The 24149-nt window shown below is 38.0% G+C and overlaps 1 protein-coding gene across 2 annotated transcripts; it reads left to right on the top strand.

The window, feature by feature from the left end:
* The first annotated feature begins 1486 nt into the window (after positions 1-1486).
* On the top strand, positions 1487-23128 carry SEC22A (SEC22 homolog A, vesicle trafficking protein). 2 transcript variants are annotated; one of them, XM_062579097.1, is made up of 9 exons: positions 1487-1573; positions 3766-3806; positions 3895-3995; positions 4743-4946; positions 7945-8108; positions 9426-9620; positions 11935-12053; positions 14730-14795; positions 18913-23128. In XM_062579097.1, the coding sequence occupies exons 4-9, from the start codon at positions 4765-4767 to the stop codon at positions 19111-19113; spliced, it is 927 nt and encodes a 308-aa protein (XP_062435081.1). In that variant the 5' UTR covers positions 1487-1573; positions 3766-3806; positions 3895-3995; positions 4743-4764; the 3' UTR covers positions 19114-23128. The 2 variants fall into 2 exon arrangements, with proteins under 2 accessions (XP_062435081.1, XP_062435080.1); XM_062579096.1 differs by lacking the exon at positions 1487-1573 and adding an exon at positions 2315-2414 and having other exon boundaries at positions 3766-3995.
* Positions 23129-24149: the final 1021 nt, after the last annotated feature.

Raw genomic sequence — 24149 nt, 5'->3', positions numbered from 1 at the left:
TTTTTTTTCTTTTCTTTTCTTTCTTTTTTCCCCCTGCTTTTAATGCTTAAAGCAAAACTATCTCATCAAATGTCTGCAGGTGATCCTGCCTCATTCCTCCCCTGCAGCAGTCCCTCTGCTTATCTGCTCCTGCCTTCCTCTTCCATACACTCTCCCTGATCCTGACAGTGTCCAGGCTGGTGCTCCTGCCATCTGCCGTGGTGTTCTCCTATTGCTCTGCCTCATCAATTCTCCATCTCATTTGAGTCACCTCTGAAAACAATTTTTCCTCTTTTGCCAGCAGCTCTTACTGCCTCCCTCCATCTCTGTTCATCAGCTCTGTAGCTGTATTTAACCTTGTAAACTTTCTCACAATAAAGCTTGACACAGAGAGCTCAATTCTTCAGCTTCACTGAGCTTTGCCTGGAGCATGGTGGAAAGCTTGAAGGCTGAAGAGCTTAATTATCTCCAGCAGTAACAACTTACACCTGGCTGCTCACAGATCCAAGAGATCATTTTGCCACACCTGAACCACTGGCATTGGCACCTGCTCTCAGGACTAGGGAGTGATCAACGACTCTCACATGAGCTGCTGGTGTCTGGAGTTGCCAAAGTTGCCCAGCTGAAACAGTTTATGCTGCTAGGGAAGGCAGGCTTGAATTTGGAGGGTATTAATGAGCTTTGGTCTTATCTTCCCTAGTACCTTGCTTCTGGAAATAGTTCAGTAGCCCCAGAGAGCATAGAGGAGGATTTTTATTATCTGTACTCAACGATTCTTTGCAATGCTGAAAACATTTGTATAGTTAAGTAATAATGAAGATGGAAGGAGAAATTAAAAGGTGTTTGGAAGGAAATAACCATTTTCATTTAAGATTTTGGTTGGATTAAAACTGTATGATATAGTAAGAAAAAAGTCAAGTTGAAGAGCAATACAGGGAAAAAAATTGTTGTAGCAGTAAAGAAAGTAGTTTTAAAATAGGCATTTCACTTTGGGATTATGAATGAGAACGATGAAATTTCTTTTTGTATTGTCACTTATTTTCAAAGCATGCCCAGTTGATTTCTCTGGGAATGACCGAAATTACCATGTGGTAGCCTGTGTGTCACCTCAGTGCATTTCTTCTGGTGACAGCTATGTCACTGGACTTTCTCCTGATCTGCATTTGTGTGTGCTGCCTCATCAGAAAACACATAAAAACACTTTTTTTTTATTATTTGTATAGCGTTAAGCAAGTGCCACACTCGGAACACATGTGAAACTGGCCAAACAGCCAGAAGTTATTACACAAGAGAACCCAGAGAGCGCCATCAGGAAGCCTCACTTCCTCAGAAAACCGGGGTAACAAGACGCGGCCTGAGGCAGAACACCGCTCGCCGCCGCCATGCAACGGCCAGGCCAAGCGCAGCGCGGCCTCAGCGCGTCGCCATGGCGACGCCCCGTCCCGTCCCGCACCGCGGAGCAATGGCGGGGCCGCGTCGGCGTCACGTGACGGCCCGCGCCTCGCCGCGGGCGGACGTGGACGGTACCCACAATGCCTGGCGGGAGGCGGCTGCGGGGGCCCCTCGCGCCGGTGCCGCCGCTGCGCTGAGCCAGGTAGCTGCCCCCTCCCCCCCAACGCTCCCCGGCGGTGCCGCGCGCCGTTGCCTAGCGACGCGGCCCGGCCCGGCCCGGCCCGGCCCGGCTGGGCCCGGCCCGGCCCGCGAGGCGGGGGCGGGCGGGAAGGGGACGGGGCTCCGCTGCCGCACGGGGAGGGGGCGGCCGCCGGCCTCCTTCCCTCGCCGCCCCTCGCGGGGCGCCGGTGCTGCCACGGGCCGGTGGGCTCCGATCCCCCCTCCCCCGCCCGCCTCGCTGGGGCGTTGTCGCCGGGCCAAGGGCGCTGCTGCAGGGGGCAGGAGGCCGCGGCGGGGCCTCCCCCGCGGGCGCGGTTTGCAGCCGGGACCTGCGGACGGGAGCTGTCGCCGGCACCTGCGCGGGCCTCGGGGCTCCGGTGTGAAGCGCTGGGGTCTGCAGCCAGGCCGGCCCTTGCAGTCGCCCCCCTCCCCAGCGCCTTCCTGCTCTGGCTGCGGCCGCTGCAAAAGGAGGTGGCAGGTGGACGGCAGGTCTCAACTTCCCTAACTTTGGGATGCAGCTTGTCCTGTTCCCATAGTTTTCCAGAATCTTGGTGCTATGTTTTCACAGTCCCCTCCCCCCTCCTTCTTTATGAGAAGGATTATATGGGCTAGTGATTTAGGATTATTTCCTTGTTCAATTTTACCAGATAATGTCAAAGTGACTATTTACATAGCAAAGTTTTTGTAGTGTTTTAGTTTGTGAAATGGATTTCTAAATTATGTTCTGGAGTGGAGAGGCTAAGATTGCCACCTGCATAATACAACTGTCACAACCTGCAGAAGAGAAGAAAATAAATTGTCTAAGGCTATCATGGATGCTTGAGGTAAACACAGAAACCGTATCTTCATTCTGCTTCTACAAGGAGCCGCCTGGCTTGCCACCACAACCCAATTTTGTATTTTATGGATAGTTATTACGAGAGAAAGGCATCTTGGCAAGAAATGGCTTTATTAAGAAGAGGCTGAAAGCTGGTGGGTGCAGGAGGGTTGACTTACCATTATACTAGATCTGTTTGCAATCTCTTTCAGTTTTTGTGAAGCTAGACTGTTTTTAAAAGACTAGAGTATCCTGAGCAAACCATTTTCACAAACCACTTTTGGACATTTTCTTTTAAAGAGTTATGAAAAGACAGATAAGTATAAAACACATTGTCTTACCTCAAACTGAAAGGCCAATTTCTTACAAAGGAAGACTGTAATATAGACCACTTTCTAGGACTTTCTTGATGCTACCTCAGGAGTAAGTGTCATCCATAACAAACAAGTTAGATGATAACTGGATCTGTCTTCCAAAAAAACCCTCCAAAACCAGTAACAGACTCTGGTTTGCATCATCCCAGTTTTCCCTCTAATGGGAGGAAGCAAAACTGAAGCTATGTGGAATAATTCCTTTTCGTAAAAGCAGCACAATGTGTTTGATTTTCTGGCAGATTCATGGAGGAAGGAATAACACGAGAGTGACCATGCTGGGTCACTCTTTCCTGTCCATGATCTGGTTTCTTCATGTTTCTCTTTCCCTTGAGCTCTCCCTGTCTGGATTTTCAGAGAGGCCTATGTGGTTTTGGTGTAAGGGAAAATCAATAAAGACAAGTCAGAAGCAGATGCGTGCAGAGAAGCATAAGATCAGCACCATCACTGAGTGATATTTCCGTAGTGTACTGTCGTTGTTCGTGGGTCAGAATCTTCCCGAACAAGAAGTAGTGATTTAGATATAATAGCCATTCTAGCTGTTCTGTGAGCTCAACCAGTTGCCTCTTGAATCCACACAAACTTTCAGCATCTACATCATCCTGTGAAAGGAGTTCCACTGACTAATGGCCTGGTTTATGAAGAATCATCTGTTTTCTGTAAATTTACCACCAGTAAGCAAAAAAATTATTTGATTTGTAATCATACAGTGAATTGATTAGTGCAGTTTTGAATAAAAGGTTAAAAATGGTTCTAAAAACACTGTCATATCCTTAGTTGCTCAGTCTCTGTATATATATGTCTGTATGAAATGTGCCAGCTGGTGCTTTCTGTAGAGCCTGATTATTTAGAGGGCCAGGTAAAGCTGCATTTTCATTTTGGAGATTTAGTAAACTATTTCTGGTAATCATGGTCTCACAAAAAGAGTTGAGTGATATCGTTACCCACAGAATACATTTATTAATGTATTCATTCTTTTCTCATCAGAAAACTCGACATGAACTTCAACAATCAAAATCATGTTAAAAGTAAGCAGAACAGTATTTCTTCTGAGAGTTAGCTTCAAGAGTCTGAGTGTCTCCAGCCTTGCTATCTTACCTGCTGCCTTTTCCTAAGACAGGACATGGAGTTGAGGGTCCTTTCTTCCCAGTAGGTGCTAATGAAGTTACTTATTTCACCAGAGGAAATGTGGATCCATGAAATTCCATTTTGTGCAAGTAAGTTAATGAGGGGAATTACAAACTTTTCTATCATGTGATTTTTCTTACGTTTATATTGATGAAAACACGTTTTGCAGATTAAAAAAACCCAGATACTTAGATAAGAAAGAAGACATTTCACGTTTAAGAATTTGTGTTGTGATTTGGGAGAGCTGGATTCTATTTCTTGCTGCTGCGATTTCTTGGTTTCTTGTTGGATTGTATTTGGGTTTTATAAGTCTCCATTTATCAAGGTACTTAAGTGTGCAGTTAGTAATGTGAAAGTGTGTTAACTTTGCTTGATCAAGACAAAGATGAATTCTTTATCTGACATATTTTTGTCGTACGTGTTTTACCTCTTCAGCTATTGTTCTTGTTTATTTAGACTATAATTCTTGTTTTGCTACAAAAGAAAGGCTTTCATCTTCAAGAGTGTAAATCCTGAGGTAGTACTCAGGCTAAGTAGTAAACTTTCAGTCCTCCTGGTGCCTCTTGGTGAGGAATTAGGGTAATTCAGATAAAAATACTTGAAAACAGAATGTGAGATTCGCTGCCTCTTTGTGGTTTGCATAGGCTATTAGGTCCTATTCAGTTAGCATTCTAGTCTGAGTTACAGTTGAAAATTCATCCCTGTGCATCATATTAAGATTGAGCCCCATATACAGTTTGGGAACTTTGATTAATCGCTGTTATCTCCTTTCTTTTTATTTTTACCCTAATTTTGATTCTTCTATATTTCTCAGACTATTTTGTGTTTTGTTTTAGGTTGTTGTTAACTCTGTTGGCAATGTCTATGATTTTATCTGCGTCTGTGGTCCGTGTGAGGGATGGACTCCCACTGTCTGCATCTACTGATTATGATCAAAGCACAGGAGTGCAAGAATGTAGGAAATATTTTAAAATGCTCTCAAAGAAACTTTCTCAGCTTCCTGATAGATGTACTCTGAAAACTGGGCAGTATAATATAAAGTAAGACATCTTATTTATATATTTATAACATTCCTGGGTTGAGCTTCTCAGTAACTTGAAAAGTTAATGGTTGAACATCAGTAGTGATTGATCACATTAAGGAGCTTTTTGTGTATCAAAAATTTAAAATTCAGAAATTCTAGAAATAGTTGAAATCTACCACACTTCAATGGAAATTACCATTTAATTTGCCGATATTTTTATAAAATATCTAAGTTGTTGACCTACTGGAAAGATTTCTGTTAATTCAAGGTTGTTTTCCCTTTCTAACTTTCACAAATAGAAAAAAAAATATATTGGTAGTCCAGTATTTTTCAAAACCTGTGATATTTTGTTGTGGCGTTAGATCCTAATATGCATTTATTGTACATTTAGAATCTCTGTTGGCTTCAAAGAAAACATCATGACCTAAGAAATGAGCATAACTCAACAGTTGTTCCACACAGTGATGTCAGTAGAGGCACCCAATAGTAATTCTTTCTTATTATGTCTTAACTGTTTGTGTGTTGCTTGTGTCAATGGAGACCTTATCCTAACTTGCAGATCCTACACTCCAAATATACATAGTATTTGGTAAAAACACATCATGATTCTCTAGTCTTAGACAAAATAAATCTCTACAGTTGTTAAGAATTATTGACTGTTAGAAACTGTTTTTTTGCTTTTCATCTATTTCTTGTCTGGACAATAAATTGAACTGTTAAGTTCCTCTCATGGATCTCATGCATTAACAAAATACTGTTACACTTGCTGTTTCCAGTGCTGGAAGTAGACATTTCAACTACTGAAGTTCTCTTCCCTCACCTGTCCTTAACTTCTTAAAATGTTATCCAAATATTGAAAACCTTAAATATTTTATGAATTATTCCAGAACCCTTATTCCATTTGTGTGAATGTTTTATTATTATTATTATTATTGGGTGTGTTGTTGAGGGTTTGAAGGCCCTTGTGGACATGAGTTGAGTGTATAGTATCTTCATCAGGCAGGAGATAAATGTTAATGCATGTGGGGAATGAGGGAGTGGGGAAGGTGAGAAGAATTTTTCCAGAGTCTGGAGGAATTGTGAAGTAAAGCCTTGAAGGAATCTGTTTATCCTGATACTCTATCCAGCTCTTTCACAGCAGTGCTATTTGTTTTCTTTTTACATTTTTTTTCTTATAACAATTCCTCAAATTTTGAAGCTAGTCAGTTTGATAGTCACAAACCTACGTGCCCAACACTTTATAAATAATAATTCAAAAGATGCCCTTTTTCTTTCTTTCTTTCTTTCTTTCTTTCTTTCCTTTTTTTTTTTTTTTTTTTTTGCAGTGTGAAGCTTTGATTATCATGAAATAGTTATTTGAATCTAGTATTCACTCAGAATTTTGCTCTATATGTGACCTTTTTTCCTTAGTATTGGTAATTAGATTAGATGCAGCTGTGTATAGCTGGTATTTCAGTTGCACTTTAGCTGAGCTGAAATCCTAATTTAGACAGGTCATTTTAAATGAGGACCACATGCCTAAGAAAGTGCTCAAACTTCTCCCTATCCTGTTGGTAGCAGTGAGTTTCCAGCATCTCTCCGGATTGGGCCCAGAATGGACTGCATTTTTCCAATTGATACGTCTTTGATTCATCATTTCAGTGGGGTTAACATACCTGCAAAAGCATTTTTGGAAAAGTGCTTCCAAAGTGCATTGACAAATCAATACAAAAATCTTGTACATTCTTTTTCATTGCTTTAGTAGGCTTTAATTTCATTTTCATCGCAGAAATTAAAAGGTCAAGTTTGCATTAAAGACATTTTTCTGAGTTCTTGCCTGCCAGTCATTGAGCACTTGCTATAAAACACAGCAGCAGGATGTTTTATCTGGTTGTAAAATTTTAACTTATTATTCCCTTTTTGTAATTATTTAATAAGATACTTTAATATATGAGCTGCGATTTATAAGATTGAGCACTTGGTTTATTTAAAAAAAATAAGTTCCCGGTTATTTTTCTCAGTTTCTTCCTTAATCAACATATCATATGTGACCACTCTTTAAACAACAGTAGGAACACAGCAAAGCATATACTTAGTATCTGATAGCTATGCTGCTGTGAATTGCAGTTCTGCAGTGTTTTACATTTTAGTTACAAAGAGCAAACACAATTTTGATTTGTGCAAATGAAGAACAAAAAGTAAATATTTTCTCTAACGTGTTAATGTTGAATCACTGCTTTAATTGTCCATAAAACGTGGAACTGTTGTTGAATAAAGTCAGTGGTTAATTTTTTAGATAACAGCTACTTTAAAACTGATCAGTTTAAAAGAAACATTTAAGAATGGAACAGAAGACTTAAGAACTTCTTATTCCTTAGAGATTTGATTATTTTCCACAGTATGTTGCATATCAAGATTTTGAGGAAATTGAGTGTCATGAAAAAGTTAACTACATTTTAGTGATTTGCCCAAACGCACTAGGTATATACATTAAAAACCCTCCCTTCTTTCCATATCTGCTGTCTCTGGTCATCTTTATATCTGTCTCTAGAGAATGATGGATCTGTCACTCTACGAAACAGTTTCATTCTCTCACATATTTAAAGACAACCAACTATGCTCCATTTTCCCCCAAGCATTCTGAAGATAATTTTTTGCCTTTTTGGGATGTACCAGATGTAGTGTTCTACACCTGAGATTACCGAAATGCTCTGATGGGACAGGCCCCAACTTCTGTATCCCAAGGGCTTTATCTTGCTATCTGATCTGTTCACACGTTAGTTGTAACGTGTTTGGGTGTGTGTGTGTAATGTGTGTGTAACATAGTTTCTGGTTAGATGGTATAGTGCTGTGTTAAAGCAAGGCATTACCTGCTTTCTTCTAGAGCAGTGTCTGAGTTTTCAGTAAACAGTACTGCCTTTGTTACCCCAGAGCAGTTTTTGCAACTCTGTTTGTAGAATATGAAATTCAGCTTGTGAAGCTGTGAATTACCTGGATTTCATTTTGAAGTTTTGAATTTGTTGTTTCAATTATAGCTTTATCAGTTCTCTGGGAGTGAGCTATATTATGTTGTGCACTGAAAATTATCCCAGTGTCCTGGCTTTCTGCTTCCTGGATGAGCTTCAGAAAGAGTTCATTACTACCTACAATATGATGAAGACAAATACTGCTATCAGACCATACTGCTTTATAGAGTTTGGTAAGGATCAGACTCCTCTCTCTCTGTCTCTCTCTCTGTCTCTCTCTCTGTCTCTCTCTCTGTCTCTCTCTCTGTCTCTCTCTCTGTCTCTCTCTCTTTTTATTGCAGACACCATTCCCATTTTTTCCCTAAGTCGAATCAGGATTTAGGTAGATGTGCAACCTAGCTGTGTTTCAGGTGGATTTAGAATCTGATTTAACTCCTATCAGAGGCAATAGGAAAAAATACTTCCATGGGAGTTAAGTTAGGCTGCTCGAGTTTGACTCAAAGGTTGTTTATAGTCTTTCTGTTCATTTAAGTAGATTTTAGTTTAGGTACTGTGTGACCAAATTTGGAGTGTAGCATCTCCTAGATAATAATACTTTATGATATGTTTGACTTCATACCTCTTGAATTACTTAACCTATAAAGGCATTGAGCTTCATAAATTTTCAAAGTAAAAGATCGGAATTGCATATTTGCTCTTAAGTGTGCTGGGTTTTGTTCAGAATATGAAAGAGACGTTTTTTTGTGTGTTATGGCATAGGGATGCATTTGATCTTCTGTGATGTAAGTTCCAAAGAGAAAAAATCTCACAGGTACCACATAACTGTAATGGAGTCTATTAATAATCTGTCACTTAAAATAACTGCAGAAGGTATTGTTTTAATATATTGTTATAAAACTGTATTAGAACAAAAATAATTGTTGTTTTAGAAATATGGGCTATATACCCAGTTTGTTTAATTCCTGTCTGTAATTAATTCAGTCCATTTTTAATGACTTTATGTAACATTGTTGTCTTCATTGTAAATTTTTCTATGAACCGCTTTTTTTTCATATGCTCTCTGCACTTTACCGGTTGTTTAGTTAGAGTATAGGTCTATTACAGTGTTTATATCTGTATAATATGGTATTAAGTTTCTCGGCCTGAATATTTTGCAGGCACATTTCATACTCAAGTGAGTTTATACTTGAATGCAGAAGTTAATTTTTTCATATGGAAATCTACTAAGAAAGAAAAGCCAGAATAAATGCAATAAATCTGTTATATTAGCAATGCCTTCAGTCTCATGCAGTGAAAAGCCATTAGTTTATTCACAGTTATTAAGTAATTAGAATTCTAGAGCTTTGTATTTTTACTACAGAATTAAATAACCCATAATATAGTAGTCATGAAGTAGAAATAGTATTAAAATGTTCCAAGATAAATGCAAGCAGTTCAAAAAAATTATTTAAATTTTTGTATTTTTGAAGTATATCGTCTATGAACTTGCATGGTTTTGGATTATTTAATTAAGAAATGTATATAACCTTTTCATTTTAAAATTTACACAGATAATTTCATTCAGAGGACCAAACAGAGATACAATAACACACGTTCTTTGTCAACAAAGATGAATCTTGCTGACATGCAGACAGAAATCAAACTGAGACCACCCTACCAAATTTCAGTGTCAGAACTTGGTTCAGCTAATGGGTTTGCACATTTGTCTGCTGCAGATTATAAGGGTACTGGTAAGATCTCGGCTGGTAAGTTTCAGACTTTAGTTACTTGTATCCTTAAGTGATGCAGGGCAGTAGACTTAATTTTTCTTTTGATATGTTTTTGTTTCTAAAAAAAAGCCTTTTGACTGTGATGTTCTTAAGGGAAGTGCTCCTATGACATAGCGTGTGTATTTTAGCTTTGACGTCTGTTTTGTGTTGTCTGTTCAAGGTGCTTAGCTTCCTGAGGCACTTATAAAGAAAAATAGGCCTGTCCTGTTAAAAATATGGCTTGCTACAAGTGAATTAAATATGTTAAATTAAATTAGATAGGGTGCAGAAATAGGAGGTTAGGCACAAATTTTGTTTTGTTACAATATATAGCAGAAATTGATTCATTAGTTTTCACTATGCTGATAAAGCAGTCTGTTATTTGTACAGATAAAGCTATTGGATATATATATCCGGTGTTTAATAATACCTTGTGTCTATGTCTCTTATCTTGTTGAAGTGATTGAGAATGGCAGTCCTTTTTCTTTAGAGAAAGTTGTTCTGTGTAGTAATAGGGCTAATATTTAATGTGTGAAGAATTCGGTGTGTAGATTATAGGATAGGATTTTGCTTTAAAGATGAATATAGGTGTTGACAGACATTAGAAATATGGTGACAGCATGCTGAAGTGCGATTTTTTTGGTGTTTATTTGGTTAGGATGAATTTGCTATTTTCTGAACTTTTTTTTCAAGTAAGGATCAATTTTCAAATCAAAATTACTTCTCGTCTAGTAGTATGCCTGACTGTCATTACAAGTAGTGAGGTTTCTCACATCATGTACATTTCCTAAATTGCTACTTAAAATCCAACATATAATTCAGAATTTATGATTTCTTTGTTTCTTGGCTTGTATTAGGGAGTTTTGAGTTCATAGGCTTTCTTGGTCCTAACTAACAAAACTGTGTTTCTTTGCTCCCCATGGCTATCAGAGGTGTTTTAGATACTGTTTGAACACATGATGTTTTAAGTTTACCCCTTTATGAAGGGAAAAATGAGACTGCCTGGAGAGCTGTCGCTCGATTATCCAAACTCGCTAGTGGATTATTATCTATCAGTAAATGAAGTGAAGTCACTTTTGGAGAGAAACAGTCACATAAACCTTCAGCCACTTTGGATGAGGTTGGTGGGAAAAGTTACAAGTCACTGAAAAAGATTCCTTTAGTATTCCTTTAGTTTTACAACAATAAGCTCTGAAAGTTAAACATAGATTATGCTTTTATTTAAAAAAATTATAGATTGTGTTATTAAATTCAGCACAAATTAGTTAGTTGAACTCATTTTGTGTTGTTTTGAATCTGTCATATGTTGATAATCAAACAGCCCTTGTGTGCTTATCGACGAGAAGTAGCTATTGTCATTTTTATGACTTGGAAAAGCCTTTCTCCTGGATCTGTTCAGTGCAAACAACCAAGATTGACACCCCTCTGGATATTAATGTTACAGTTCATTAACCTCATTGTTCACATCATTACACTTCGTTGATTTGAACAGAATGATTGAAATATGGTTCACTAGTCCTATTGTTTCCCCAGTGTTGCCTAGACTGTTATGAATTTTGAATTGTTTTTTCATATTTGCTTTCCGTTACTAATTGTGGAAAGGGTCAGCAGAGTGGAACATACACAATTGTTACGTACTTGTGACCCTAGAAAAGCCTAGAAGAGTGGGTGTGCATGAAAGAAAGGGGTTTTTAATTTTAATATGTTATGTAAGGAACTTTATTGGAAAGGTGTTTATAAGGTTGTAGTATAGATACTAGTTGCAGCTTCAGAACTGCCTTTTATTTGCACCTTTGGTAGCGCTTGGTGGCTCGATGTTTTGCAGTAGTGATGTGTAATAGGCTTTGCCTCATAGTGTTCTGTTCAGCAAACCAGCTGATTTGTTCTAGATAGCTCTGCCAATGCATCAGTGTTGAACAAAAGTGGAGATTGGCTCTTAAGTACATGACTTATTATCTGACTACTAATTGTGGTAAAATTTTACTTGCAAGTGCATTTTTTTGCTGTTGATTTTCTGGCATGTTTGAGCAGCCTTCAGTACTGTGCTGAATAAACTGGTTATGTCAAGTTAAAGACTGAATAGAATGAGACAGTCCTATATTTTAATTGAAGGAAAGTGTATGTTTTGTTAAACCTTGTGGTGCTAAATTTAAATGTTTCCTCTTCTTAAAAAAAAAAAAAAAAAAAAATGTTCAGTGATCTCTTTTTGAGCCAGAAGAAGATACTGAAAAGTGACGTTACTGTTTTTTGAAATCTTTTTGAAGACACTGCTTTGACCTCTCATGTCTTTCTTTGACCTTGTGCTTTACAGCTCCTCATCAGCGTCTGGAACCTGTAACTCTGCCAGGGATTGTCTCGTTTGTACTCAGTCTGTTATGTGGGGCTTTGAATTTGATTCGTGGCTTTCATGCCATTGAAAGTCTTCTACAGGTATTGTACCATGTTTATGAATTTAAGAATTATGCATCATGTCAATCATAATATCACCATAGAAAATTCTTATAATATAAACTAAATCTTTCCAATTTTTTTCACAAATATTGCTTGTGAGATCCTGCCTTTATTTATGTAATCTTAATTGTTTGTGGACTGTGCATCCTTCACTGAGGCTGTGAGTTTCAAAAGCAGCAGAAGGTGGGTGGCTTACTCCGTAGGTAGGTTGGCAGCAGCAATTAGATGGTCATAGTATCCTATTTCCTAAATTTATGTCATGATGTGAAATGTTAAATACTGTTTTTCATAGCTGTTATATAAAGACGTGGGAGAAATAATAAGCTACTTTGAGAATCTGATCAATTTTATGGAAATATCTACAGAATAGGGCCTTTAAATAGCTTTTCTAAAATCATTTTTGGAAGAACTTTCTTTGATTTGTTTCTGTTTTTAATAAACCTTCTTAAATAGGGTGATCATTTCTCTTTTTATGTTTAAAGGATCAATATGAATTATATGTAAGTGAAACTGTCCAGCAGTTTCTTGTAAAAGATGCTTCTGCTCTGCAGCTTTTCAGCAGATAACTTTTTCTTTCTGCTCCATTTCTTCTGTTAGTTACATTCTCATTGCAATAATTAACAAAATGATGATTAATGATTTCTGGCAGCTCAGGTAAATATGTTGGTGTGAGTTTTAAGCACGCACAGAAAGCTGCTGTATATTTCTACAAAAATGGATTCACTTAACATTAAACAGTGCCCTACTGTTGTAATAGAGATGGTAACTAAAATCCCATGGAAGGTTTCAGAAAGAAAAGAGGAGTTCTCCTGTGTGGCTAGTTGAGACTATTTTTGTTCAAAAAATGTGCAGACTTTATAACTGCAGTAACTGCACCACAACTTTGGATAAGTAATGGACTTTTTTAGGGCAGTAAGGGAAAGATGATGATCTGTATCCCAATTATTTCTTGAATAGTTACTGGTATATGTACAGAATTAATAAAACAGTAATGTTTGAGGTCTGAGCAATTCCTGCAGACTAATTCATAGCTGAGCAGGGTTAATAAAGCAAAAGCAAGAATGAAATAGTAACCATACATCTTTACTTTTATTGCTATTTATGTTTTTATGTATTACACATATTTACATAGCTTTTTTAGGGAATAGGCGAACTGATTATTCACCGTATTTCTTGTACAATATTTCCTGAATTCTTTGTCATTATGCCTTTCAATTTATAGAAATGAGTGATTTTGAAGTACAGTGCTGTACAGAAATAACGGACAGAGTTTTACCAGTTTAATTGCAGTATTTCTAGAGTTTTTTTTTTTAATTGCAGCAGCAGAAAGGTGTGCCAGTGTTGGATTAACCTATTTAACTGATGATAGGGCAGCCAGTTCACTTTATTCTGTTATGCTGTTGCGTCTGGAGGTAATAGACTGCAGTAGGGATGGAAGATAGTATTTTTTAATTTCTGACAAATGACACCAAAAGTACATTAAAATGTCTCTTAATTTCCTTTATTATGGAAAACTTTACAAAAGGAAGGCAGAAATCATCCAGAATGTGATTTAACAAACCTTTTCTGAAAAGTTACTGCAATGCTTCTCTCAGCAGTTTTTTCTCATTTTTTCCTTTATAATCTGTGTTCTGCTTAGGTATTAGCAGAACTCTGTAATAAGCTGTAGCTGTACTTCAGCAAATCTTCGGTGGCCACATAATATTTTCACATGCTTTAGGAGCGTACTGCATTGTGTGGGTAAATGTTAGTGCAGACACATGGATTTTTCACTGATAAAAGCTGTAGATGCAGATGCTTCACATTGAAGATAATGTTAGCAGAAACAAGTTGTAGTTCCAAATGACCCAGTTTCTTCTCAAAATGAAATTCTGCTTCAAGAAAGAACGTTTGCATGAATATCCTTTGTTTTCTGGGAAAAGTTTTTGATTGTAGCAGATGTTTGTTTGGAATGCAGATAGAATAATCACTGAGCATGTAAATTTATTCTGCTCCGCTCTATAGAAACTATAAAAACTCCTTTGAGTAAGTTAGAAGGAGGGTGTGCTTAACAAAAAACAGAGTGGAAAGAGCTATCATTTTAAGCAAAATTTTCTATTTTTTCCTTTATGAAATCTTAATTTTCTGTCTATGTAATTTTTTAGGAATAATCTCTGATATTCTTCTGCTTTTGTTTGTCCTCACTGCCATTAATGCAGACCTGTCAGCAGTGGTTTCTGCATAGAATATTAGCACACCCTAGTGGCCAGTTTGTCTTTTCTATTTTACCTAGTTTCCATTTTGCAAAGCTGCAGGAAAGCACAGTTCTGTAAAGGTGATACTAAAGGTAGTTCCCAGTGCTTAGGCTTAGATTATCAATGTCCAGTGTTACAACTAGGCTTCCGTTAAGACTTTCGAAAATCTCAGAATTGGTTATCTGTCGTGGTGAGAAAGCATTTTGATCAGATTCCAGATCTTAGTGGTTTTATTCTGGAGAGATAAATGAGTAATGAGTACTAGCACGTCCTGTGGTTTAGCTTAGTGTAGGCATTATTGTAAATCTCTGTGTGAGACTGCTTTAGCTTTGAGTAATGAGTAAGTTTCATACTATACATAACTAGCATTCGTTTTTGTTGAAAGATTGTAAAACATTGTGTTTTGTTTTTATTTTCACAGAACGAAGGTGAAGATTTCAGTTATGTTATTGCATTTTTTCTTGGAACAGCTGCCTGTTTGTACCAGGTATGTTCTTGTGCTTGTAGAGTTCATTAGAGTTTAAAAACATTATTCACTCATCTGTCATCTAAATGATAAGCTATCTTTTTTTTTAAGTGTCGTGAATATTTGAGTAGAGTCATTTTAAAAATAATTTCTGCTCTGTTTTATTTCTTTGACATAAACTATGGTAGAGCAGATTCCTACATAAAGTCTCTATTTGCTGGCATTATTCTTCGCTTCATCAAGGTACTGGTTATACTCTTCTTTCTGAAGTTTTCAATTATCTGCAAAAGTCACAGGAAACGGAAGTTACGTAATTTGCTTAAAATAATAATTCCATAGTTCAAGTGTATCTGACTATCTGAACAGCTGACTTGCTGTTTCTTTCCTTTAGAAAAGTCTGTAGCAAATACAGTAATACCTAGAATTTACTACACCCCAAAATTTCCCCTGCTTGATACTTTATCATGTTTCCTTCCTTTTCGAGGCTTTTAACTGCTTTCCACTATGTTTTCCTTCTCTAATCTGATATTTGGTAATTGTATTTTACATCTGTAGATTTTCCTTTTTTGTGGCTTAATTTGAATTTCCTGTATAATTTGTAGCAAAATATTCTGGTACACTTTGACATTGTCATTCAGTGACGTTACTGTTATGGTTAGCTATGATTATTACATCAGTCAAATTCAATTGCTGTTATTCTTATAATTCTTTTGACTCTTAATCTCTTGTGCCTGTGGAATATGCAGTATCTACTTCTTGCCAAGCACACACAGTTAGTACAGTGTCAGACTGTAAAATAAGATAAATGTCCCAGGATTTTCTTTTAGCTCAACCTTTCTGTCAATCAGCCTTTTATCCAGGTTGTCAGTAATCTCTGTTCGCTGCAACTAGGCTCTACCAAAATGTCGCAGCATAACTTATATTCTTCAACACTTGTTGACATTTTGCCAGCTTCTGTCTTAAATAATTCTTCAAACTAGTGTTAATTTTCTGTGCCAGAAGTCTGTTCCGTATCAGATGAGGTGGAGCTCCTGTATTCTTTTTTTGTGAGGAAAAATAAGCATTCTTCCCTCTTCTCCGAAGTTAGAAGCTCTTACTTTATAAAGTGTTCTTGTCTGTGTATTGAGACATAAGGACCTATGTCCTTCTCCCAGTTGCTGACTTGAATAGATGTATTTAAAAGAAAGAATCTGTATAGTTGGGAATGTAGCCTTTTCCTTAATATTCCAAATACATCTATTAGGACTCTTGTTGTGCACCCTCCAGGGTGCTGCGAGCTGTAGTTGGTCAGTTTGCCGAACAGAGAGGGCTATCGGTTCCATGATGTGCTCTGCCATCCTTTTGCTCGATATGGGAGTTTGGGAGGTTATTTCCAAGTTTGTGTTGCATGACAGCACACTGCACCAACAAGACTCCCGTAATGTTGTATTATCTTGTTCAGTTGGTAATTACACAGCAGTATGTTTCTTTTCTGAGCTTCAAAGAAAATAGTTTCAACCCAGGTGCGCCAGCGAAAACTGGGCTTATATAGAATAGGATGTTTTAGTCTCACAAAGAAACAAAGTGAAAGTGAGCTTCGCAGAGAAAATCATTTTCCACTGTTTTCAAGAATCCTAGTAATACCTAGGATATATTGATGGGCAAACCAAGGCTGCAGGCATGCATTTGTATGTATCAAACTGAGATAATAATATTCCCTCTACTTTTTTCACAGAGAGTATGCTGTCTGGAGGTTTAGGAGATAAGTATTCCCTGCATAAACAGAGCAGTAGCTATTCTAGCTATTTTGGGGGAATGGTCCATCACCATGAGTATCTACTAAGTAATTTCTAAAACCTTCCATTTCAAGCTGATGTTATCAGCATTTAGGTTCACTTTTATATAGAAATGAATTGTACAGTTTTAGAGCACTTCTTAGCAGCAATCAAATATTAACTATGATGTTTAATTGCCTTAGGGGTTTTTTCCATTTTTCATAATAATTTGTTGCACATCTGAAAGCATCATTTCCAAGTAAACTTCTAAGTAATTCTGTTTTATGGCCTTCTTTGCTTACGAAACTGTAAGTGAGTATTGCAACACTGATAAAGCAGTGCTGCAGTGTTCTCAGGGAAAAATAAATGAGGTTAGGAACATTGATAGTACATCCAAGAAGCCAAGAAGCGTCTGTTCCAGTATATCTAGAGCTGACGTGTCCAGTGTTTCTCCATGAAGTTTCTAGTCTTCTGAAGAAGAAAATGAGCAAGAGCAATAGATTTCTCAGCTGTACCCAAAGTGCAAAGAAGCGTCAGGAGCTGAGCCTTTAGTCAGTTCTTAACATTTGTTTTAAAAAAAAAAGATCAAAGACCTCAGGAATTTCGTTACAGCACTTGTTAGAGTAACAAGTTAAAACACAGTATATTGGCCTTTTGACTGCTGCTCTGTTTTGTAAGTGGCAGATTTTTTACCATATTTAACTTAGATTAATGAAATTCAGCTTCAGAATTCATCTAAAACAGATCTTCAGTAAAATTTACAATTGTTCAACAGCATATTGCACTAACATATTTAGACTTCTGTACTATTTTTGGGTTTTTTTTAATCCTTTTAGTTTTAATTATTTGAACGAAGCAGATCCTGATTTGCTTTATTCTTGGAAGGAGCTGTACTTCTTCAGATGTTCTCAGTGGAGGAGATGACACTAGGAAATTATCTGGATTCTTATTGATATACTAGTACCAATGAATTACTGTTTTAGGTATAATTTGTAAAACTATCTGCACAAGTAGGATGCATTTGCTCTACTCAAAATGGCCTAGGAGGTTCAGAGGAATTCCATCTAGATTCTGAAGCCCATTGATTACTTATCTGTAGTTTTACTTTGCTTTGGAGGGAGGAAGTAAATCTGAGCCAGTGTTGTCACATCTGTGAAGGTATTTAGATATTCAAAAATTTCTAATCGTTCTGATAATCTGAACCATGCTCGTAATAGAAGTAAATGTTTTATAAATAAGTGAGTTACATTTCCAATAGAATAGAAACCCAATAAATTGTGCTGTCCAACTGTAAGTGTACCATGCCTTGGCATTCTTTTTTGAGGAAGATGGAAAAATTAAAAAAAAAAATTAAATATGGGTTCTCTGACGTTGATAAAACATGGCAAATGCCCAAGAAGAAAGTGAATGATACTTAGATAACCTGATGATGAATGCTATTAAAACTGTGGAAAGCCATGGTTATATGCCTACTGGGAACAGATTTGGAATATAAACTGAGCCCAAGTGATGGTGTTACATACCTTGAAGCATAGCAAAAGCTTCCTTTGGCAAATGGAAATGACTAGAATCCAGAGGACAAATAATTTTTTGTGGAAGTCAGGGAAGTGATTTGAACAATAGAAGAAATAAAAACAATGCCCATGAAAAAGTACTGGGCAGCTGCATCCATTTAGAGATGAAAAGAAAACTAAGGCAAGAGAAAAGAACAGATTTCACAGCTGTTCAGCTCACGGGAGGAAGAAGGCAAAGAATAGGGTGTTGTGGACAGTTGTGGCATTTTGCGTCGCATTGCAACATACAGCTTCTCTGTGTAGAAACCAACCCTTAAAACATGGTGGAATTACAGCAGAATTGCTGTGTGTTGCGCAGCACGTAGCGACAGGCTGTTCCAGCTCCACCAATTCCCCTCGGCATTAACCTAGCAGGATGCTGGGTTTGTACCTGCAGGCTGCCTGGCGCTGAGCACTCCCCCCACCCGGCACTGCTGTTCCTTGCCCTTACCATCCTTCCTCCCAAAGAGGACTTAAAGCTGGCTCTTGTTCTGTCTGCCTTGCCTGGCTGGAGCAGAAAGCGTGTTTTAGACTGGAGGTTGCCAGGAACATCCGCTTCCTTTGTCATGGGCTGCTCTCATTATTATAGTTTCTATCAATTACTATGAGAGAATTGTTCCCAAAGAGAGCTTAATGGAAGCAAAATCTAACCTTTTATTGATATCGAGTACTTCCCACCCTTCAACTGCTGTAAATTGATGCTATTCTTATATACTTAATTTAAAAAGTTTTAATTCTTTATTTTTGTAATTTCTTAATGACCAGATATGTTTCGTCAGTGGAAGTTATTTTCTATGTACTAATGTGTGTTTTCTTTTTTCTTCCTGACAGTGTTACCTATTTGTGTATTACACAGGCTGGAGGAATGTCAAATCCTTCCTGACTTTTGGGTTAATTTGCCTGTGTAATATGTATCTGTATGAACTGCGCAATCTGTGGCAGCTCTTCTTTCATGTGACTGTGGGAGCATTTTCTACCTTACAAATACGACTGAGACAACCACAGGGGAAGTCCCCAGATTACAATGTTTGACAAGTCCTGGAACATTTCAAGGCAATCTTGTTCCAGCAGTTATTCACTCTCAGGAATGTAAAGCTGTTCTCCAAAAGAGAAGCTATCTGGATGGGACTTTTCATTTGTTTTGTGCTTCGTAGGTTTGTGGGGGTTTTTTTGTTTTTTTTTGTTTTGTTTTTTTTTGAAAAAAAGCAATGTAAGATGCCTGTGGACATTTTTCATTTGATGGTTAAACTTGTTTTTAAAGGAGAGCTGAAGACACAAAAGAATACTGGACTAGAGGAGGAAAATGGGTCATATCTGTGCAGTGAAATGTGTTGGGAGCACCAGGTTTGGAGAACTTGACTGGTGGCATGAAAAAGTGTGTTAATGGAAGGAATGTATTAGAGTATGTGTCCTGCATATCATGCAAGCTCTTTACTTCCAAAATCAGTTTTGCCTTTGTGAGGCAGTAGGGGAATAGGCTAAATTAAAAAAAAAAAAAAAAAAAGTGCTATTGCCTGTTAGCAGACTATAGCTGGAATGTGTGAGATGCTACATTTTGGAACATTTTCACATTGACATATGCCTGAAAGATTTCCTAATTAAGTGTAACCTGGAAACTTTGTAGTTTCTGGGGATCAGCTTTTTGGCACTAGTGGCCCTCTGCCTAGTGCTGTAAATACTTGCACATTTTTTCATATGTTTAATTTGCTCTTAATTATCTTTTGAAAGTGATCTCTGTGGGCACGGTTTATTTTTAATAATTATCCAACAAAAGTGTGCCACTTACCCCACCATTTTTGCACTCTTCCTCTGTTTGATGTCTAAAAAGGGTGAAAGGAAATGGTCTCGTGAATAGATGGAGTGACTGATTTTTTGACTATTCTTTTTATTATTTTTGGAATGGATAAATAACTAGCTGAAACCTTATATAAGCAACTATGACAGACAAATAATAAATCGGTCTAATTAGCTTGAACAAGAAAAGAACAGGAATTTTGTTTCTTATACTGGATTTGTTTTATTGTGCTGGAATAGAACTTCCTTGACCTGGACTTGTGTTTGAGAGAACCATTGCATATTCCAGAAGTTTGTGAATTAATCAGCAAGCAACAAATACTTACAATTGCAACCACATGGTACCATCATCTGTTACATTGTTTTGAGGGTCTCTTTTTTTTTTTTTTTTTTTTTTTTTTTGACAATTGTACTTCAGTTACTTATGATGTTCTGTAATGTACAAATAGACAGACATAGATTTTTATATATGACGTGGAATAATGCAAGGGTTCACTGAAGTGCTGGAAAAAAAAAGTTTAAATAGCAGAGAGGTTACCATGCTGCTTGTGTTGTTGGATCTGGAGATTGGCAGGGCTTTGCTGTACCTTGAAGTGTTGCTTCTGGCAGATTTCTAAGGACATTTCCCACAAAATTATATGTTTTGGCAAGTTTTGGAATCAGATTATGACAGAGAAGAATGGAGCCGGATACTTTTTTCTTTTTAAAGGATGGTGTTGGTCGAGAAAATCTAGATCCCTTGAGGTTGAGGAGTATTAGAGAATGAAATTGCGGTCTTCAGTGAGCAGTAGTGGTATGTGTGTTATTCATAATGTCTATTTCTCCGACTGATATGCAAGACTAACACCATGAAGATGTCTTGGTGTGCAGCATCAACAGCTAGTGTTGTGGGGTATATGCTTTGCTGTTAAGCCTCTTCACTCCCCTCTTTGAGCCAGAAAAGTAGAGTGCATTCATGGATATGGTCTGTTTTTGTTTTGGGAGCCAGGAACATGGGGAAGAGAGTTGGAGGAGGGCAAGCACACAAGAATTTTAGGAAATGTATAACCATGAATATTTTAAAAACATAGAAAAACAGAAAACACAATCTGTGTTTAGCACTGAGAAGTTTACCTGTGTTAGCTTTTATGCAGCTTTCTGAATGCTGGACACCTGAAAACATAACAAGCAGTGCTTTACCAATTTAAGTCAAGGATTGAAAAATATAGATATTCATGTTTAAATATAAAACTATGTTCTTATCTTGCTTATAAAATCTACAGGAGTCCTTTGACCTGTCTTTTTACTTCACCTCAGTTGATAGGCGGGGAAGCTATTAGGAATGCCCAAAATGTTACTTTGTTTTTTGACTTGTGCTACTGTGCACATGAAGACTTTCCTGTTGCATCCTTTCTTGGACTTAAATGTCAGCAGATAATCGTGTTTCTCTGATGCTGTTTCTAAAGATGCACTTTTAAGGAATGATAATTTCCTGTGCTGTAATATGTGGAGCCATTATCCCATGACAGTTGTTATCATGTTTAACTAACTGCTGACTAACAGATACAGTGAACAAATACAACTATCAGTGTAGTGGAGGACAGAATTTTTTTTGTTTTCTTGTTTTTATAGCACTGATAAAGAAAGTCCCAATTTACAGTGGAAAATTAATATCTGATCTAAACGTGACTGTTCTTCATCACTTGATATGTGCTAAAAAAAGATGGCTTTTGTGTATATTACTGTAGTGTGATTGTAATATCTGAACTTGGCAGAAATTTTTGCGAGATTAGAAACATACAGTGTTCGTGGCCAAGTCGGAGGTGCAAATTTACAGAAAACTCCCAGGATTTCACAATTGCTTGCACAAAGCCAGGATTCAGTGAAACGGGTGCTTCCTTGCTGACTTCACCAGATACTTGAGTGCATGCAAATACTCATAAAAATGAAATTCTGCATTTATTCACTATCTTGAGCAACATGCTTTATTTTAACTTGAGTTGGACAAGGCCGTTCCTAGTTGTTTGTATACTGTAGGGCTTAGCAGAACTAGAACCAACTTAATGCTGTATTTACAAAGTAAGCGCTCTGTAAAGTTAAAACCTCCAACACCCAAAATATTGTTTTTTTTGAAGAAAGTATGACTGTTTATGTTCACTTTCACTATGGAATTGCCAGACAATTACTCCACAGTCCCCTACCTCAGCTTCCAGACATTTAGTTAGTATTTTCCTTGTGTAGTCTTTTTTTAATGTCTGAGCTTTTTGACTGGAGTCTGCGATCTTACATTGAACATTCAGGCTAAAATCTGAGAATAAGGGTTATTATTTCATTTGCAAATGGTCAGATTTTTCTAGGATTTGATCTTTCATTCGCTGTTTAGACCTCTTCTTTTGTCATACTACTGATTTAAAGGGATGTGTGTGTGTGTGTGTGTAAAAGAATGCAGCCTTCTGAGAATGACTGAATGTATAAGGAGTATATGAGAACTATAAGGTGATGGAAAGTGCAGTTTGCTTTGCAAACATTGTGATTACTCAGCCTTTACTGCCGATGCTTTAATATATTGGTAGTCTCTTTATCAAAGGAATGAGGAACATCTATTTAGGCTTATTACCTTTCAGGCTCCTGCCTTTCATTCCCCATTTCCACTGCAGGTACTGTTGTTTGATTGTTTTTTTTTACTTTCATGGTTTGTATTGAAAATGGAAGAAGCCCATTAATGCTTGCAAACCCTAAACGTGCGTTTTTGAATTAGCTTTTGGTCAGAATAAGTAAAGTATTCTAGGTATATGTGTTACCACAGCTTTCTGGATGCTGTTAATATAAAGGGATGTATTATAGGAGAGTGTCTTTTCCTACTTGGGAGTAATTGATGAGCTGGGTTGCAGTAGGGGCTCTGCTTCAGTGGGAGTTCAGTGGGCTGATGAGAGCCCAGCTGATTTCTCCGCAGGGCTCTGAGTAAGCTTGGAGCATCTATCTACGTGTGCAGTTCCAGTTATGGCTGGATACTGCCAGTCAAATAGTCCAGCTCCCCATTTACTTTGGTAAGGCTAAAGAATCTTACGGCATCTGTGATGGTTTTCTTTACTTGTGAACTGTAGTTTTTATCAGTTTTATTGATCAAATTCTTTTTTTAAGGGAACTTTACAGAGCACTTTTATCGGTTGATAGACCCTCTGTTTGCTGTTGTCGCTGTTCACAGAGCTATCTAAAAGTCATTGTGAACTCTTGCAGTGTCCTGAAATTTTTGTTACCCTGGATAACTTTTCTTTCTTCCCCCAAGGCAAAACATCCTGAAGATGACAAGTACATGCTTAGAAAGTGTGAGGTGCATTCAGCATGGCTGCATAGGCACTTACGGATGTCTGACCCCCCCCCCCCGAATGCAAAGCTGTGACCAGCGCATCTGGCTCTGCTGATGCTAGGAACATGTAAGTGGCCCAGAAGGATTAGCCCAACAACCTGTATACTGAGCAGAGCTTAAGAACATGCCCTAGTTATCAGGCAGCAGGCAAAGCTTGAAAGCAGATGAGTAGTGGGGTATGTGCTCCATCTCTGATTGTGGAGCTGTTGCAGAAAAGCTAGGAGAAAAGAGGGCAGGAGATAAGCACAACTTAGGGCAGGAGTTAGTTACCATGCTTGCATATCTGGGGGAGGCCTGGTGTCTGCCTTGGACGTGAAACAAAATAATGCCAAAGCAGAGGCAGCTCTTCGCTTTTGTCTCCCTGCCCTTTGCAGGATGCAATCTGCAGCTTCTTTGTAGTTCTTCAGGCAACCTAAGGTGAACACTGTTTTCCTAGTGGATGTGTAGCCTCAAGCTGGCACTTTGTGGATCCCATTTCTCCATTCTCCTCTACCCTCCGCCCAGGTATGGGGATCCTGGGATGCTGTGCTGTATTTCTTGCGGGGGAGGTGGGATGTCTGCTAGCCTGTTTCATTGCAGAGCGAATGATGCCAGCCGTGTAAGGAGGAATGGGAGCATGCCAAGCATAGATTAGCGATGACAGCAGGATGTGCGGGGTCCTTACCCTCTCGGGAAGGGAAGGCATTGAAGCCATTGTCCCTACAGTGCAGCAGAGCTTCTGATGACCACCAGCAGCAGCAGCATCTGAGTTTTGGTAGGATTTGAGGTATGCAGTACCAGCCTGACTAAGGGCACAGAATAATGAAATAGCTACTTCACGAGCTATGTCTTAAAAAAAAAAAAAAAAAAAAAAAAAAACATGCTAACAACAGACTAGTAAAACACACTAAGGGCCAGTGTGGACTTAGCTCAAGCCAGGTGCCTTACT

The sequence above is a fragment of the Rhea pennata genome, chromosome 6, assembly GCF_028389875.1.
Source record: "Rhea pennata isolate bPtePen1 chromosome 6, bPtePen1.pri, whole genome shotgun sequence".
Taxonomy (NCBI): domain Eukaryota; kingdom Metazoa; phylum Chordata; class Aves; order Rheiformes; family Rheidae; genus Rhea; species Rhea pennata.
Note: the sequence above shows the minus strand (reverse complement) of the source record. Positions and strands in the feature narration are given on the sequence as shown.

What these genes read in the sequence shown, in the direction of transcription:
- SEC22A (XM_062579097.1), top strand. Translation starts at nt 4,765, where the DNA reads ATGTCTATGATTTTATCTGCGTCTGTGGTCCGTGTGAGGGATGGACTC. An exon ending in ACTGGGCAGTATAATATAAA is followed by an intron (nt 4,947 to 7,944) that starts GTAAGACATCTT and finishes TTTCAATTATAG; the next exon opens with CTTTATCAGTTCTCTGGGAG. An exon ending in CCATTGAAAGTCTTCTACAG is followed by an intron (nt 12,054 to 14,729) that starts GTATTGTACCAT and finishes TTATTTTCACAG; the next exon opens with AACGAAGGTGAAGATTTCAG.